We start from the raw sequence: 17,949 nt of genomic DNA, 5'->3' as shown, positions 1-17,949 counted from the left end.
GTTACCATAACATTTTTATGTATGATATACAGGGTTTTCAAGGATTTCCTTACGTGAAAGTTAAGGATGTTCTTTTCAAAAGACACTTACTGATCATATCATGAACATTAAGAATAATGCATCTTAATGACTTTTGCATTAGGTATGGTGCAGACTAAATGGACTATCAATTTCCTGTATTTTTTATGCAGTACTTAAAGTAACGGCTCATTAAAAATGAACCCCTGGGCTCTAAAAAATTTTTCAAAATCTACTTTCAACTGGAGATCTCTTTCACCCTTCCAAACAGACTATGGTTATAATGTAGCTGCAGGCTTGGTATGGATACACGGTTTAAAAATGTATTCTCAGTTATTTTATGCACTAAAATAACTCTTCCTCCCTCCCTCTTTCTTCCACCCCAGAATGAATAGGGTTACTTACTGACTCAAAGTGATTTGAATATATACTGAATGACTTTTATGTTTCAAATTTCAGCGAACATTTGCGTTAGTGTTTGTCTCAGGACCGAAGTAGATAAACAAGAGAAAAGGGTATATTTCTAAAACTTTAATATTCAGCTTGACAAACCCAGCTATGATGAAGGGGCATTGCTTTTCTGAGCCCTGATTTATGCTGTCTTCTTATTTTGTTTTATTTCCTCTTACTCATTTTTTTCTATTTTATCTGAATTTGTAATCTGTTTACAAAACCTTCTCTAGTGGCCTGGTGGAAAGAGCACTGGACCCGAAGTCAGGAGACCACTGCTCTTCTCTGGCTTGCTGGCCTTAGGCAAATCACTTAACCTTTCTGTGCTATAGTTGCCTCATCTGTCAATTGTGGATAATAATACTTGTCCTTTCTACTGCACAGGGTCATTGTAATGATCAAATGGGATAATAGATGTGAAAGCCCTTTGGAAAGTTAAAAGTTCTATACAAATGCAAAGTAATATTCTGGTGGAAATGATGGAGTCAGGGCCCTTGCTGGTCAGTGAGACTCTAATCTTAGCCAGCAGTGAGGCTGTAGGTTTTTGATGGACCTCAACTTCAACCAGGATATTGTTTCATTGTGATGAAAACTGTAAAATATCTGTATGGGTTTCCGCCAATAGTTTTAATTTAGGGTAGGAGGAAAGAGAACAAGAAGGATGGCATGATTAACAGAGCGTTGCATTCAGACCAGCACAGAGTAGGAAAAGTCAATTTCCCATTGACTTCCCATTAACTTATTTGAGAGTCTTTGTGCACTGAGAATTTAGAGCAGGGCTCATCAGTACCTTGAAGGGCAGAGTAGGGTTGTCTGCTGAAATGTCTAGCACTGGTATTGATAGATTGGCTAACTCTCCTGAGAATGTGGCATGCTTATATTTAGAAAACACACACGTACAGATGGGTTCTAGTTTTTTCACATACATCCATTGCAGAGAGTACATTACTGACATCAGTGTACTTTTATTATGTCTCTGACATAACCACACGCAAAGGTGTGCTCTCAAAAGCGTTCTTTTGGGAAGATCTGACAAATTGTGCTTGGTGAGAAATGTTACTGCATGTGACCACAGTGATGATAATCATTTCTGTTTCTAAGTGCCTACTATACATATACTAGATGCCTAACGTATTTTATTTTCTTTGGTTTTAATAATGACTCTGTGAGGTAGATACTATAATCCCTACGTTTTAGCTGAGGAAGCCATGGTTAAGAAGTATGCCCAAGGTTTTAGAGCTAGCGTGAATGTGAATGTGGAATTTAAGTCCAGCCTCTCCTTATGCGAAAGCTCATGCTATGGAAGGTGTTTCATGCTGTTTCTGTCCCATCCACCTTCTTGCGCATTAGTGTGGGAATCTTTCTGTCATCCTCGTTACTAAATTCCGAATGATTTGTGTGTAGGGCGTACCTTAGTTGAGCTGTCTGTAGTATATATTCCTTTTGATTTATGCTTATTTTTTCAAATGCAGTATTTATTTTTGTGTTGTAGGAAAATATTAGAGTTATGTAACTGTCCTTAAACTTAAAAGTTTCTGAGATTTCTTTAGGGCCACTTTTTAGTCTGAAAGAAATCATCCAGCTCATTGACCTCCAAATCTGTGGATTTCGTGAATGACTCAATTTTTATTTTCGCATTGGAGGGCAGGCACTGGCATTGTAACCTTTATTTTGCCAAATAAACACATTAACAAAATAAACTAATAAAAATTGCCTACTGTTAACCATCATTTTACTAACAAATAGAGTCATTTAAAGGTTAGAGATGGTGGGCAATGAATAATCTCAAAAGTAAAGGTGACCATTAAAGTGAGTCAATTTAGGGGCACCTGGCTGGCTCAGTTGGGGGAGTGTGCTTGTGGGTTCAAGCCCTACTTTGGGTGTAGAGATTACTTAAAAATAAAATAAGATACAATAAAATACAATAAGATAAAATAAAATAAAATTAAAATAAAATAAAATATAAAGTGAGTAAATTTAGTTTTAGGTAAAACGCATTACTTTTTTTTTTCTTCTTATTTTTTTAAATTGAAGTATAGTCAGCACACAATGTTATATTAGTTTCAGATGTACAACATAGTGAGTTGATATTCTTCTTTATTATTTTTCTTAATTTTTTTAATGCTTATTTATATTTCAGGGATAGAACATGAGCAGGGAAGGGTTAGAGAGAGGGGGAGCCACAGAATCTGAAGCAGGCTCCAGGCTCTGAGCTCTCAGCACAGAGCCCGACGCGGGGCTCAAACTTTCTAGCCATGAGATCCTGACCTGAGACGCTTAACTGACTGAGCCACCCAGGTGCCTCAATATTCTTTTTTTAAATAAATGCTTATTCAGTTTTGAGAGAGACAGAGAGTGGGGGAGGGGCAAAGGAAGAGGGGGACAGAGGACCCAAAGTGGGATCCGCACTGACAGCAGCACGTCCCTCGCGGGCCTCGAACTCACGAACTGTGTGATCATGACCTGAGCTGAAGTCGGATGCTCAACTGACTGAGCCACTTAGGTGCCCCAATAGTCTTTACTTTTAGTGGATGGCGAAGACGTTTTTATGAATTGGCAGTGGCTCGTGCATTGTGGTCTGGCTGATCAGGTCCAGGTTTTCTCATTAATTCACTTAAATTTATAGCTGGCAATCTGAAGTCCTCAAAGAATTTTAACTTATGTTCTTGTCTTCTGATTCTAGGTGTTTGAGCAAAATCTTTTTAAATGAAAATGAAAATATCCCCGAGAGAGATAATAAGCTTTAAGTCATTTAAAGCCTAAATGGATTTCCTTTTCGTATTATCTATTGAGATAGCCCTACCATCCTGTACGCTTTCTGTGTTCTGTTTATGTAGAGTTGGGCTCTGCATAAACATTTAAAAAGTAAAGAGTAGGGGAGCCTCTTCCTCAAAAAGCACACAAAACATTGGTTGGCTGCCATTTTGATCTGTCTTGGTTCTTATGATTGAAATTCCTTTGGGTTCCAGTTTGTCCTAAGGAGAACCATTTGGGCCTAATGTCACAATAGATTTTGGTTGAGGGGCGCCTGGATGGCTCAGTCGGTTGGGCGTTGGGCTTCGGCTCAGGTTGTGATCTCACAGTGTAGGTTTAAGCCTCACATCCGGCTCTGCGTAGAGTGGAGCCTGCTTCGTGTTCTGTGTCTCCCTCTCCCTCTCTGCCCCTCCCCCGCTCATGCTCTGGCGCGCGCTGTCTCTCTCTCTCTCTCTCTCTCTCTCTCTCTCTCTCTCAAAGCTATATAAACATTTAAAAAATTAAAAAAAAAAAAGATTTTGGTTGATAGTCCTCAGTCGCTGATCTGTGAGGAAAAACTTGCATGGTCTCTACTCTTTCGGTTCATTTTGACCCTGAAAAAAATTTTTGAATCCAGGATCTGGGTGGTGGCATAGGGGAGATACTGAGAGATGAGCACATATTTACTGTAAAGCGCAGCTTAGTTTTTCTTGTCAAATTTAATAAATTTTCAGTCCCCTTAGTATTTCTTTAAAATCCATAGAGGGAAAACAAAAGTAGAGACACGTTTACCAGAAATCCCTTAATCATTCTTTTTCACTGATTACAAAGGGTAAATGAATAAACAGCTTGGATCTCTGAATAGAATTAAAAAGAAAATTTGCAATGTCTGGGTTGGAACTTGCAAAATTACTTTCTTCTCCCTTGAATGCAGGCATTTTCTGGCTTTGGGCCAACAGAAGCATAAGTTTTTATCAGTAATTTAAATAGATTTTCGTATTAGACCTGAAAATGTTGCCTTTTTAATTGAAAACTTATCAATTATTTAAATTGCTAGCAGCCTTAGGCTGTTAATTTTATGTGTGCCATAATAATGGCATACAGTGGTTTTTGATACATGTGACACAGAGTATCGCATCGTGGTAAGGATTTGTCATGACAATAAGTTGTCGTGTGCTGTTAAATAATAACCAACATATTAAACCCAAGTCTGTTGTCACACATTAGTACCGTTTTATGTAAGTTATTTAGAAGTTGTATTCTTTTCTTCATTAGATATATTTTTAAGAGATAATGAGAAGAAAACAAAGCTATAATAAATTGTCTTTTAAGAAAATGTAAAGTAATTTGGTCTCCAAGGAGATATTTAATGTATTGAGAGAATCCAGCAGCCAAGTGTTATTACAGCACCATTGTGATCGCTCTCTGCGTTTTGTTATGAGTTTGTGTTAATCAACAATCTGTTTTTATAGCGTAGTTTCTTGTAAGTTATGTTGTTAGAATATTCCACTTCTGGGATCATGGCTTTTCCTCTGACACTATTGTATCTTTTTAATTCCTCCATAAAGTATTTTTTTAATTAGAATCTGAAATGCTTTATTAGGAAAAAAAGTACACCCAACCTACATATTCTGAAAACTAAATACCTGATCATTGCCAATTATTTAAAGGACCTTGTTAAATATTCCCTTACTATGGTTTACTGTTGTTGTTGTTGTTGTTGTTGATGTTCTTGTTTCCCCCTCTCATTTTCTGGGAAGATTAAAGACGGAATGTTGCTTCTCTCCTTCCGTCTTTTTGTATTCGTTGTCTGGCAGAGCTGGCTTCATTTCCTTTCAGCATCAAACAACAGTGCTGGGCCTTGTGTATTGATTCATGTGAAGCTTTATCTATCACTGAGACCTGGTTATAGGAGGGGGTTATTTTAAAGTTAACCTCTGCTTTTGGGTGACCTTTCATTAAGAAACCCAGCAGTACATCTTGCGTTTGTAAATGGATTCATACTTGTTTCTGCTAAATCCTGTGTCTGGTACAGAATTTATTACACCCGGTTCTCTCGATACCGAGAGGCTTGTATGAGTGGAGCACAGTATTAACAAGAGTAATTTTCTTCATTTTGCCCATTCTCTCTCTTTATACCATTTTTCCACGTTGCCAGAAGAGCATGGGACAAGTTTAACTGTAATGCCTCCCATTATGCAGAGACCTTGTGTTTTAGTGGAGTGTAAGTATTCCCTTTGGTATACTTGACCATAGTGTACCTTTTTAGATGTTGGGTACCATGAGGGAAAATACTCCTTGACCTCTGTAGCACCTTGTAAATTGGGATATGATTAGCTTTATCCAAGTATATATAATTTGGAGATTGCCTCTAAAATCATGCAGTTACCCAAGTGGAGTTGGAAGGAAGGGAGCCTTAGAAGTCTTGTCCAACTGCTTCATTTTGTAGATAAGGAAAATGAGGCCCACAGAGGTCAGATTCAGTTGGAGGTCAAGTTGCCAGTGAATGGGAAGACTCTCAGTGTCTTTACTCCTGGTGGTTTAAAATGATGTTTTTGTTTTGGCGTCTATTGAGGTCCTGCTAAGGAAGCTTTGCAAATACTTCTTTTTTCCTGATATCAAAAAAGAATGCTGTTTACTGGAATGTTAGTGTGCCTGAGTTTGAATAGGAATGTAGAAAATACTTTGTGGGCTTTTGAAATTTTAAAGATTTCGTCCTTATCTATAGGCTGAGTTTTACCACAAAATTTGTTGCCCACTTAGGAGTTGAACATTTAACAGCATCAGGGCCTTTGCTGTTGGGAAGTTTTCTTCAAAGACCAAGAGGTTGGAAGCTCATTTTCCACCTGGTGCATTTCAATATGCTCCATGTTAAGTAGGCTCTGCTTTGAACTTTGTACCAGCAAAATCAGCTCAGTCTTCAGTGAGTGGCTGGCTCCCTACAAGTGTGGTTCACCCACACAACGGTCGTGCAGCGTGTTCTCCTGGGAGGGTGGGGAAGTGGTACAAACAGTGAGCGAGCTGAACCAAAGGAAATAAATACATAGTTTTGGAAATTACTCTTTTTTTCTTAGCTTAAAAAATGACATTCTCGGGGCCCCTGGGTGGCTCAGTCGGTTGAGCGTCCGACTTCGGCTCAGGTCACGATCTCGCGGTATGTGAGTTCGAGCCCCGCGTCGGGCTCTGTGCTGACAGCTCGGAGCCTGGAGCCTGTTTCGGATTCTGTGTCTCCCTCTCTCTCTGACCCTCCCCCGTTCATGCTCTATCTCTCTCTGTCTCAAAAATAAATAAACGTTAAAAAATTTAAAAAAAAATGACATTCTCTAAGCTGTATAATATCTTGTTTTCTCATCCTAGTCAAAGAATAAAACTTTTGTTCAGAGGCAGATTATTTTAACTCCCTTCTCTGTGTTGCTTGGGACATGTGGATGCCTGTGAAATAGTGACAAACATGCGGTAGCTGCTTATTTAGCTCCATTAGCCCCTGTTGTGAAATATCTTGGGGCATCTTTGCTTGTGAGGAACAGAAGCATACTGGAGTTTTCATCAGAACAAGGGGCTTATGTGGCTCTGGAAGCAAAGGAAATCTCCAGCCAGCACAAGCAGGCCTCAGCGGGGGTGCCACCAGGGCACTCTGGGGTGCTTTGGACCACCAGTGTTTTGTCATTAGCATGGCTTTAGTTCATCTCCGTGGAGGGCTCAGCGTAGGCTATGGGCTGTCTGGTTCCTCTGGGGTCCCGTGTCCAGGCAGTTGGCGCGAGGCAGTAGAGCCGTGCGATACCTCAGTTAGCCCCTTGGGGGGGCTCTGGCTTGGAGCTTGTCTTCAAAGGAGATGTGGGCTGCAGGGGAATGATGGACCTCTAGCAGTCGGACTGCCTTGGGGCATACCCAGTTGACTAGGCCCTTGTTGGCAGCTCTTAAGGAACCTCTGTTCTCTTAGGGCCATTCTTACGGGAAACAAGAGGGATATTTTCTACATATGTCTGAAACATCAATGTAAATATGCTACAACACAGTAAGGTTAGAGTGATTCAATAAATTATCAATCTAGGCAATGTGTCCAAAAAGGTATAAATTTAAGTAATAGAAAATTTCAAAACAAGTTGCTTCTTTCTAGGTTTCTCTGTTACTGTTACTTATTATATGTTCTTTACTCATTCCCACCTGCCTTTTTATTTATTCTTTTTTTTTTTATTTTGAAAGAGGGAGAGCGAGCACACACACGAGTGCACAAGTGGGGGAAGTGTAGAAGGAGAGGGAGGACCCCCCGATGCAGGGCTCAATCTCATGACTGTGAGATCATGACCTGAGCTGAAATCAAGAGTCGGGTGCTTAACAGACTTAGACAGTCAGGCGCCCCTATTGATTCATTTTTTAATGGAAGTTGAGGGGCACCTGGGTGGCTCAGTAGGTTCAGTGTCCAACTCTTAGTTTTGGCTCAGGTCATGATCTCATGGTTCGTGAGGTTGGGTCCCATGCCAGGCTCTGTGCTGACAGTGCGGAGCCTGGTTGGGATTCTCTCTCTCCCCTCTCTCTGCCCCTCCTCACCTCGTGTGCTGTCTGTCTCTCTCTCTCTCTTTTATTTATTTATTTATTTATTTTTAAATTTTTTTTTCAACGTTTATTTATTTTTGGGACAGAGAGAGACAGAGCATGAATGGGGGAGGGGCAGAGAGAGAGGGAGACACAGAATTGGAAACAGGCTCCAGGCTCCGAGCCATTAGCCCAGAGCCCGATGCGGGGCTCGAACTCACGGACCGGGAGATCGTGACCTGGCTGAAGTCGGACGCTTAACCGACTGCGCCACCCAGGCGCCCCTCTCTCTCTCTTTTAAAATAAATGAACTTTAAAAAGTAATAGAAGTTGAGCCGTAGGCTGGATCTTTATCGAGCATTCTTGGAAATGGATGGCTAAATAAAGTGTGAGAGAATGTCACATTTGGCCTGCTCCCTGCATGGCCTGATGATCCTGTTTTAAATTTTTTTTTTTTTATGTTTATTCATTTTCGAAAGACAGAGAGACAGAGCACGAGCAGGAGTGGGGCAGAGAGAAAGGGGGACACAGAATCTGAAGCAGGCTCCAGGCTCTGAGCTGTCAGCACAGAGCCCGACACGGGGCTTGAACTCACAAACCGTGAGATCATGACCTGAGCTGAAGTCGGATGCTCAACCGACTGAGCCACCCAGGCGCCCCTGATGATCCTGTTTTAAGTCGCAGATTCCCTTATCTGTGGGGGATAAGATCCAGGATCCCCTCCCCCCACCCCATGCAGGCCTGTGACTGTGGATAGTACCAAGCCCTATATATACCATGTGTTTTCTATACATACATATCTGTGGTAAAGTTTCATTTAAAATTAGGCACAGCAGGTGATTCACAACAATAACTAATAATAAAATAGAACAGTTACAACAATATACTACAGTGAAAGTTATGTGAATGTGGTCTCTCTCTCTCAAAATACCTGATTGTACTATACTCACACTTCTTGTGATGCCAAGAGTTGATAAAATGCCTACATGATGGGATGAAGTGAGGTGAATGACGTAGGCGTTGTGACCTAGTGTTAGCTTACTATTGACCTTCTGACAGTATGTCAGAAAGAGGATCATTTGTTTCCGGACTGCCTTTGACCACAGGTAACTGAAACCATGGAAAGTGAAACCACAGATAAGGGGGGACTACGGTATTTAAACTTCTTCTTTAGAAGTGCAGCAGAATTGCTGCAGCCTAGAAATCAGATGAAAGGTTAGTGTAGACACTGCCCCATGCTAACCATGTGGATGACTCTGAAAGCTCCATCCAGGAGGTTCATGCAAGTTTTGGACCCATTGCTGAATACAAATTGAAACTCCTTCTGCCAACACACATTACCTTAAACTTAGCCAAGTTGAAGTTCATCTGCCATCGTCTATCCAAACCTCTGTTAAGACCATCTGGGGCTCCCTAATGTCCTTTATGGTTTTACTATTCAAAACAAACAGTGTTATCATTAAGTGTGGCCAACTTACTGTCTTTTTCACTTCCAAATCATTAATAAATGCATCCATCCAATAACATTAGCCTATAAATAGGCCCCAGAGTTGTTCCCTGTTGACCTTTTCACTGTAAGACTTTTCATTGTGATTTTCTTTCTCATCATCTAATCTGTCCGCGACTATGTGGGGACCCTTGGTCTAGAGTCCAAGGAAGAGCGTGTGTACGTTGTAGTACCTCAAGGCAGGGGCAGTGAGCTATTGAGAAGTGGGGGGATCTGAAGCCAGATCCGTAAATGCAGTTATTAATTTGGTATTCAACATAGATTAGTTTTATATGTTATTTTTGACTGCTGGAGCAATTGTGTGCTTCCTAAGAGGTCAGCGTCCATAGAAGGAAAGCCTCTCAATGTAAAGTATAAGAAATAACCAAAAGAAAGTGTAACTGAGGACACACTAAGTAGTGTTCTAATTGAATTTGTATCCATTTAACAGAGTTCAGGTTGTTGGGCTCTTCACTGGGAAAACTAATAAATTAACTATGGACTGCAAATAGTTGGTTAGTTTATTGATTATTGCTGTAATTACTGACTGAGCTACCTATAATGGGGTATGCTTGCAGTATTGACTGAACAGGAATGTGAAAATTTTATCATTAGTAGGAAAAAACCAGCATACTTATTCCTCATAGGTTGAAACACTGTACTGTTAGAAGGTATGTTAAGGAGAGGTTTAGGAAACTGTTCTGTCACATGTATAGAAGAATAATGTATAAACCTGATTTGATGCGATTTGATATCTAAGACTTGCCACCGAGTAAGTTAGGAGGTATGAGCAATGAAACTAGCTGCCACGTCTCTATCAGCTCCTGTCTGTCTCCTTCCCGTAAACATTTGTGGAGCACTCTTATGTGTGAGGCACAGTGCTGGGCACTGTACAGCGTCACTTCTTAGGTTTTTAGGGACACAGGCCTATTTGAAAATGTGAGGGAAGTTGTTTATTCTCTTCCCAGAAAATTGACACAATGCAGTGTTTCACATATAATTTCAGGAATTTGAAGGCTCTCCTAAGGCCCATATAGACTCCAGTTTAATACCTCTGCAAGATACAAGAGGTATTACAAGACACTAAAGTACACAAGACAGGGCCCCTGCCCATGATTAACTTCCAGAAGAAAAATAGACATGATTCTTTATAATACCCTTTTAATTATTTTATTATTTATGGTACTGTAGTAATGGAGGGAAAGGGAGGGGCAGTGACTCAGCCTTGATAAGCAGTTAGTTAAATCTACCTCTGTACTTGGTCTAACAGTGATCTTGTTTAGGGGTTTCTTTGTTACCCTATTGTTAATGAACGCTTCTCTTCTATGTACTGTTGCCTGGAAGTGGGAGATTCATAGCCCTGTGCCCTATTTCAAGATTCTTTTCAAGTACTTTATAGAAGGTTTCCCATATACTGCTTCCTTTGATTGGATCTTCTTAATTCCTTTACGAGGTGAGCAAGGCAGGTATTGTCCTATTTTTATAGCTGAGGCTACTGACGCACATAGTGGGTGCCTTTCTTAAGGTCATACAACCAGTAAACGTAGAGCTAGGACCTGAGATCACTCACTGATTTGCTCACTTATTTGTACAGCCAGTTTTTAAAAAAAAATTTTTTTTTAACGTTTATTTATTTTTGAGACAGAGAGAGACAGAGCATGAATGGGGGAGGATCAGAGAGAGAGGGAGACACAGAATCCGAAACAGGCTCCAGGCTCTGAGCGGTCAGCACAGAGCCCGATGCGGGGCTCGAACTCACGCGCTGCGAGATCATGACCTGAGCCGAAGTCGGCTGCTCAACCGACTGAGCCACCCAGGCGCCCCTGTACAGCCAGTTTTATACTATAAATACTTATGGGATAGCAGCTATGTGGCCAAGTGCTATGCTAGGTGGTGCAGGTACAGTGAACATATAGTTCATTCCTTCAAGGAGCCCATGGTCCATTCAGGGAGATTAACAAAAAAGCCAACAGTGTTCAGTGTGGGAGGATATGAAAACTCATAATTGCCAGGGAGAGTGATAAGTGCTCTAATATGCTTAAGTGTTAGGCGCTCTGTGAGCACAAAAAGGAGCACCTGGTGTAGCTTTGGGGACAGAGGAGGCTTCCTGAAGAAGGTGGTGTCTGGATGGAGTAAGCTGGGACAAAGGGACAGGGAAGAGAGAACAGTGTGTCAAAGGCTCAGGTGTAAGGGCAGCTGGTGCATTCAGGAGGAGCTACCTGGGATTCAGTGTAGAACAGACAGGGAGGCAGGAAGGGTATGACATGAGATTGGGAAAGAAGGTGGGCTAGACTGGAGGGCCCAACCTTGGGGAATTGAGAAGCTAGGAAGATGTAGAGTTAATAAAACTGGTGTTGATTAAGTATGGGGAAGAAGGAAAGAGAGGTGGTCTGGTTTACCTGCAGCTATCTGGCTTGGGAAACTAGGTCATTGTGATGTCATTGACCGAGACAGGGAGCCCAGGTGGTGGAAGATGGGTCTAGGGCACGAGGGAGGGTGTGAAAGGTAGAGACCTGTTGAATTTGAGAGGCCTCTGGATAACCAGTGTGGTATGTTCCGAATCTTAGGAGAGAGATTTGGGCTGGAAATAAAGATTTGTGATTCATCAGCTCCTAATTAGTCTCAATGACTCCTCTGGTAATTGAAACCTTTGAAGTGGCTGAAGTTAACTCAAGGAGAGTATAAAATAAGAAGAGAAGGTTGATGAAAAACCGTGGGGAGCTCCAGCATTTAAAGGAGGGGAGGAGAAGGAACCACTTACAGGAGACTGAGTTGAGTGGGCAGAGAGGGAGGAGGAAAACCAGAGGGGGTGCTGAGGAGGGAGGGAGAGGTCACCCGTCAGCGCGGTGCCACGTGTCCCCTGTGTGTGAAAAGATCGGTGACATGGCTGAACCCAAACGGTGTAACTAAAGAAGCCACTCTCCCCACCAGCTCAGCAGTCTGCCCAATAGCCCGATTTCTTTAAACGTTTTGAGGTATGAGAAATAAGAGGTAACTTACCTTTGGACTCTTAAATAGTAAACGTACATTTTATGTTCTGAGTACACGAAAGAAGTATTTTTGTTGCTGTTGTTCACTGATAAACCTTTTGTTTCATCTATGGAACGATACTCCCAGAACAGGATAGGGTTGTGAGAAATTAAATGAATAAACAGAAATAGCTAGTATTGAGCCTAGTACACAGTAGGTGGTCTATAAGTGGTTGTGTATGTGTGCGTATCTCCCTATGTCTCTGTCTCTCTTTTAATAGAGAACTTGGGCCTTGTAAAATGAAACGGTGCTGTTTGGGAACTCAAGTTTTTTATATGACAGATTTCCATGAAGACAAAAAATGTTGTAATTATTGACTGAATTGTGCTGTTGGAATTAGAATTAGGTTCATAACAAATAGCAACACTGTTTGATAAACTTGCAAACAAAACAAGCCAAGAATTGTACTTGCTATCCCCTCGTTGAATCTGGCCCTCTGTTTCAAATTAATTAGATTTTTGGATAACTGTGCTAAACTTTGTCACATCCTTATTAAAATTGTTTAAGGATTTTGAGGAGCATCTCAGAGGGACTCAAACTAATCTGAGTCTGGTACTGGAGATTCCATTAGCAATCACAAAACTGATTAATCTTTTACTCCGTTAGCTTATTGATTATTGCTGCAATTACTGCGCGTAACAGATTCTGCCAGGAACACCAGCAGAAAACACGTTTTATGACTGCTGCTGAGGTACTCAGTCTGAGCACGATATTTTGTACTTTTTACACATAACTGTTTTTGTATTTTTAACTGGGAACACTTCTATTCAGAAAGTGCTGTTGTTTCAATGGTAAGAGGTTCACTTTTTAATTTCTCAAACACCAAGAATACATTACAGTTGGCAAAGTGCCTTCAGAAATTTCTCTTGCTGCTGTTTCATTTGGAACTTCACGGCCACCCTGTATAATGGACCAGCTATCTTTACTCTCATTTGGAGGAAACAAGGGTTAGGTAGCAGGATCAGGATTAGACCCTATTTCAGTCAGTAAATATTTATTGAACACCTGCTATATGCAGCTCTGTGTTAGGGGTAATAAGAGCCAGGATAGGATTATAAAGATTACGTTTAGGAAGTTACTTGGATAGCTTCAGATTATGCCCCCATTAATGTTAAAATGGTCACTGTTACTTTGCTGTCCAAGCCATGTTAAGTCTCTTGGCATAGGGGCACTTGGGTGGCTCAGTTGGTTAAGCTTCTGACTTCAGTTCAGGTCATGATCTCTCAGCTTGTGAGTTGGAGCCCCCGCATGGGGCTCTGTGCTGACGGCTCAGAGCCAGGAGCCTGCTTCGGATTCTGTGTCTCCCTCTCTCTCACTGCCCCTCCTCCGCTTGCACTGTCTCTCTCTCAAAAATAAACAAACATTTAAAAAAATTTTTTAAGTATCTTGGCATGTAAGATTTTGCTTTTTATTTGTTTGGGTTTTTTTCTTCAGTTTGGTTTGGACTGTTAGAAGTCATTGCTTATTTTATCACTATTGAGAACAAAATTGGAAAGGCTGTCTTTAAAAGGAGAGTATCTAAAAACACTGAGAGATTGCCTGGATCTGGAAACCCCTTGCTTCCCAGCTTCAGTGCTAGCCCGTCTGCCCCTCAAGTGAGTCTCCTGGCACTCCTCTGGCTGTGTAGCACCTTCGTAATCCGAGGGGCGGCGACTATTTCCTTGCCCAGCTTATGTGCTGGGGAATGGCCACTCCCCACATCGGGGCCCTGTGAGTCCCCCAAGTGCCTTGCTCATCTCACGGGGCAGCACAGGCGTACACACGGCCTGTCAGGACTGCTCTGGGCCGGGAGGTACACGTGGCCCCGTGCCATATCTTCGTCCCTTCGAGAACGCTCGGTATGCGGCAGCCTGAGCTCTTAGGCCTGGTGCCTCTTTGCCAGCCCCACCCTGGCCCTCACAGGGCCTGCTCCTCAGAGTCGCTTGTCTGGAGTGGGCCCAAGCCATGGGTTTAATTACCACCCTTTACGGTGTGCTTCTGATGCTGAATTGCTTTGCTGTATGGATCACAAGATTCTCTGTTAATACAAACAGAGATCAAACCCAGTATTTCAGCAGGAAAAAAAAATGTCCCTTGGATTTGGAAGAACTGTGGAAAACAAAAAGCAAATGCTAACTACTTGCTTTACAGATACTGGCAAGTGGCACACTTAATATCATTACTGTGGCTGTGTTAAAGGTAGCATAAAGAGATGGTTATACGTGGCCGAAAAATTTGTGCAATGGTTATAAACGTATGTATAGTTTGCCAGTTGATTTGGCACAGGTCTGAAATGAAAGGGAAACCAAATTTATTTATTTATTTTAGGAGGCAAATAAATAAAGTTGGAAAACAGGTCAATTTCATGCATGCAAGGTTTTATAGTAGGAAAAAATGCATTGCACCTGTTCTGACCCTTTACATTTGAGGTTATTTGTTTTCAAACTTGACCCCAAGCACCAGTTTCAGACAACTCTATAATTAATTTGTTAGACAAAGCATAAAGATATTTTATTCGTTTTGATTTCTAGGACTGTAGTGAAGTAGTAACTGAAATTACTAACCTATTGTACATAGCAGTTAATTAAAGAAAAGCATTAACTATAGGAGAACACCGCCACTGCTGTTGTCTTGTATCAGTATAAAAAGGCAGTAATTTTTTTGACAGCCACTGATTGGAAAGTTGCTTGCAGCCTTCCAGAACCAAGGGGGTACATGCTGTGGATCAATAACCGGCAAATTTCCCATTAAAAAGAATACCTGAGCAATGTTCCAAATAGCCACTGGCATCTTAATTTTCCATGGAAACCTCAAATACTTGTGTGCCGAGGACAAGTCATTTTTGGACAATTTTTCCAGACTACTTGTTAACAGTTATTGCTGTCCCAAAAGGTTGACAGCCTACATGATTGATATTTCATTTACTTGTCATCACTGTTTGAGTAATGGCGAGCGGTTTATTTCTGTGGTTTTAAGGAATATAGTCTCCTGAATGACATTCGCCTTGGTTATGTATTCCAGAGCGTGTGTCACACATGTTTATGCCGTGTGTATCTAGGCTTCTACGTCCACAGAAGGAGAGGATCAGTTTCCTTTACGGTTTGAAAGCCCTTGGAGAGGAGGATACACTTGTATCAGCCCACAGCTATCAAAAATTCACTTCACTTTGTTTGTTTTCAGGACAAAGAGCCTTAGATTATTAACTTGTGATTCCCAAGATGATGTAGAATCACATAATTCCCTTTATTTTGTAAAAAAACAAAAACAGAAACAAAACCCTTGATTTTGTAAAGATTTTAACGTACGTAAAAGCACTAGGAAGATGTGTGTCCGTGTCTTCTAAAGAAGACTTTTTTGGAATGTCAGTAAGTAATGATTATCAGGGAAGAATTTCTCCCAAATGTGGCAGTTACATAACGTGTATGTGGTTTTAATATAGAAACGGCAAGAATGAAAGGAGAGTTGTGCTCTGTGTGTGACAACCCACAAAACACAAAATCAGTTGTTTTTCATCGCTGACATTTTCCACTTTGTTATTTGTCACGTGGTAAAAGAAGTGAGGGCACAGAAGCCGTCTCCAAGTTCGGTGGACGGACGCTCACCAATTAGCAAATTAAGGAAAATGGCAATCAGACCATAATATAACCTGGTGAATGAATTTATGTTTATGAAGGAGTGTGAAAGCTTTTTCACTTGGAACTTTATGTTTTTTTGTTTTTTTTTAAATTTTTTTTTTCAACGTTTTTTATTTATTTTTGGGACAGAGAGAGACAGAGCATGAACGGGGGAGGGGCAGAGAGAGAGGGAGACACAGAATCCGAAACAGGCTCCAGGCTCCGAGCCATCAGCCCAGAGCCCGACGCGGGGCTCGAACTCACGGACCGTGAGATCGTGACCTGGCTGAAGTCGGAGGCTTAACCGACTGCGCCACCCAGGCGCCCCGGAACTTTATGTTTTGTGCCCAGAATTTTAAAGTGAAATTTGATCTGTGCTAAAGTGTTTAAAAGACTGAAGCATGAAAGGTATGTTTGCTTAAAACTGAGCTACCTTTCTGTCATATTAATCCTGTCATCTTTGGATAGGTCATACCTTGTTTGCTTTTTCCACAGTCTATGATTTAGATTCCCGTCGTGTGTACATTTTTAACACAAATATGTATAGTGTTTGATCTGCTGGGCACACAGGTCCAGGCTAGGTGGGAAGTGTCTTCATTTTGCTTTGCAAAACCCAGAGAAAAGAACAAGAAGCAATTTGAGAAGTTTCCACTGAAAAGCTTTTTGTGTCATTTTTAATACATGTCATTTTCAAAGTATTTCTTGAAATCAAATAGTAAATTCTTAATCAACATTTTTACTTTTAAAAACAAACGACAGAGTGGAGGATAGCATTATACTGGACTTTCAATGCTGAATATAGTCATTTTTATGTGCAAATAGGACAAAGTATTCTCAAGGCTGATATGTATGTACCAGCAATTTACAAAAGTACTATGAATTAAACAACCCATAAGTGTCTGTTCCAGTATTCATACATTACTGAGTAATCTCTTTCTATAATCTCTTTGCAGTATTATTCCACAGTAATGGAACAGCAAGTAAATGGACAGTTAATAGAGCCTCTGCAGATATTTCCAAGAGGTAATGTTGAACAAATTCTAATCAACAATGATTATTTCAGTAAACTGTTTCATCAACAGTTATGTTTTCCAAAGGTTTAAATGCACATAACATGATGTTTAGCTCTTAATTTGAAAAAACAAAAGAAGTATTCATTATCGTGGGGATTGCAGGCTATATTATAGTTATGGCAGATAAAATATCTAATTTACTAGAGTAAATTAAACTAACTAGATTGTTTTTTGTTTTTGAAGTACATACTTACATTCGCTTAAAGAACTCTTTGGGGGTCCACATGGTTTCTAAACCAAGGCAAATGAATGACTTTAATTTTGGATATTTATAAATTGTGGCTCATGATGGTAGCCAAAGCTGCTGTTGAGGAGAAAGCTTTCAGCTAGTGCAGAAGCGAAGATGTACTGTGGGGTTTTAGGAGAGAAATTTTGATAATGTTTAGTCCTTGGTTTTTTGGGGTGACATTTTCCAAATAATGGAAAATCTTCATAAATAGGAATTTAATTGTCAAGTCTCCAAAAATATTAGCTGATGAGAGTAAGTTTTGGTGAATCACCAAGTCAATTAATATTCCTTTTTTTCTTTTAGATTGGCAGTACTAGCCGCCTATCTGATATGATTGATCAACTGTATATTAATGTTTCCTCAAAATTCGAAAAATAGTAGGGGCGCCTCAGTGGCTCAGCCGGTTGAGCATCCAACTTTGGCTCGGGTCTCACGGTTCATGAGTTTGAGCCCCACATTGATTGGGCTCAGGGCTGACGGTGGGGAGCCTGCTTGGGATTCTCTTTCTTTCCCTCTCTGCCCCTCCCCCACTTGCACACATCCACGCTTGTGTGCATGCACTCTCTCAAAATAAATAAATAAACTTAAAAATTTTTGAATAATAGTAAAAAAGAACAGTTTAATTATGTAAACCATTAAGTTTTTCACGCCTGATACCTTGCCCCACTTGGAACTCATATTTTTTTAACTGATGGAGCAGATAAGGAAATGCTCCAACTTTTTTAGAAATAACTTAATGCTAAGTGAAATAAGCCATACAGAGAAAGACAGATACCATATGTTTTCACTCTTATGTGGATCCTG

The 17,949-nt window shown here is 40.7% G+C and overlaps 1 protein-coding gene across 6 annotated transcripts in view; it reads left to right on the top strand.

Moving 5' to 3' along the window:
- The window catches only part of MAP2K5 (mitogen-activated protein kinase kinase 5), a 273,046-nt gene that overhangs the window by 22,954 nt on the left and 232,143 nt on the right, over positions 1–17,949 (top strand). For all 6 annotated transcript variants that reach the window (XM_043555086.1, XM_043555085.1, XM_043555088.1 and 3 more), the window contains exon 4: positions 16,797–16,866. In XM_043555086.1, coding sequence (XP_043411021.1) covers positions 16,797–16,866 — 70 coding nt within the window. The remainder of the gene's footprint in view (positions 1–16,796; positions 16,867–17,949) is intronic.

This window comes from Prionailurus bengalensis, chromosome B3 (genome assembly GCF_016509475.1).
Source record: "Prionailurus bengalensis isolate Pbe53 chromosome B3, Fcat_Pben_1.1_paternal_pri, whole genome shotgun sequence".
Classification (NCBI taxonomy): Eukaryota; Metazoa; Chordata; class Mammalia; order Carnivora; family Felidae; genus Prionailurus; species Prionailurus bengalensis.
The sequence above is the reverse complement of the archived record's forward strand: the minus strand, read 5'-3'. Positions and strand labels throughout refer to the sequence as shown.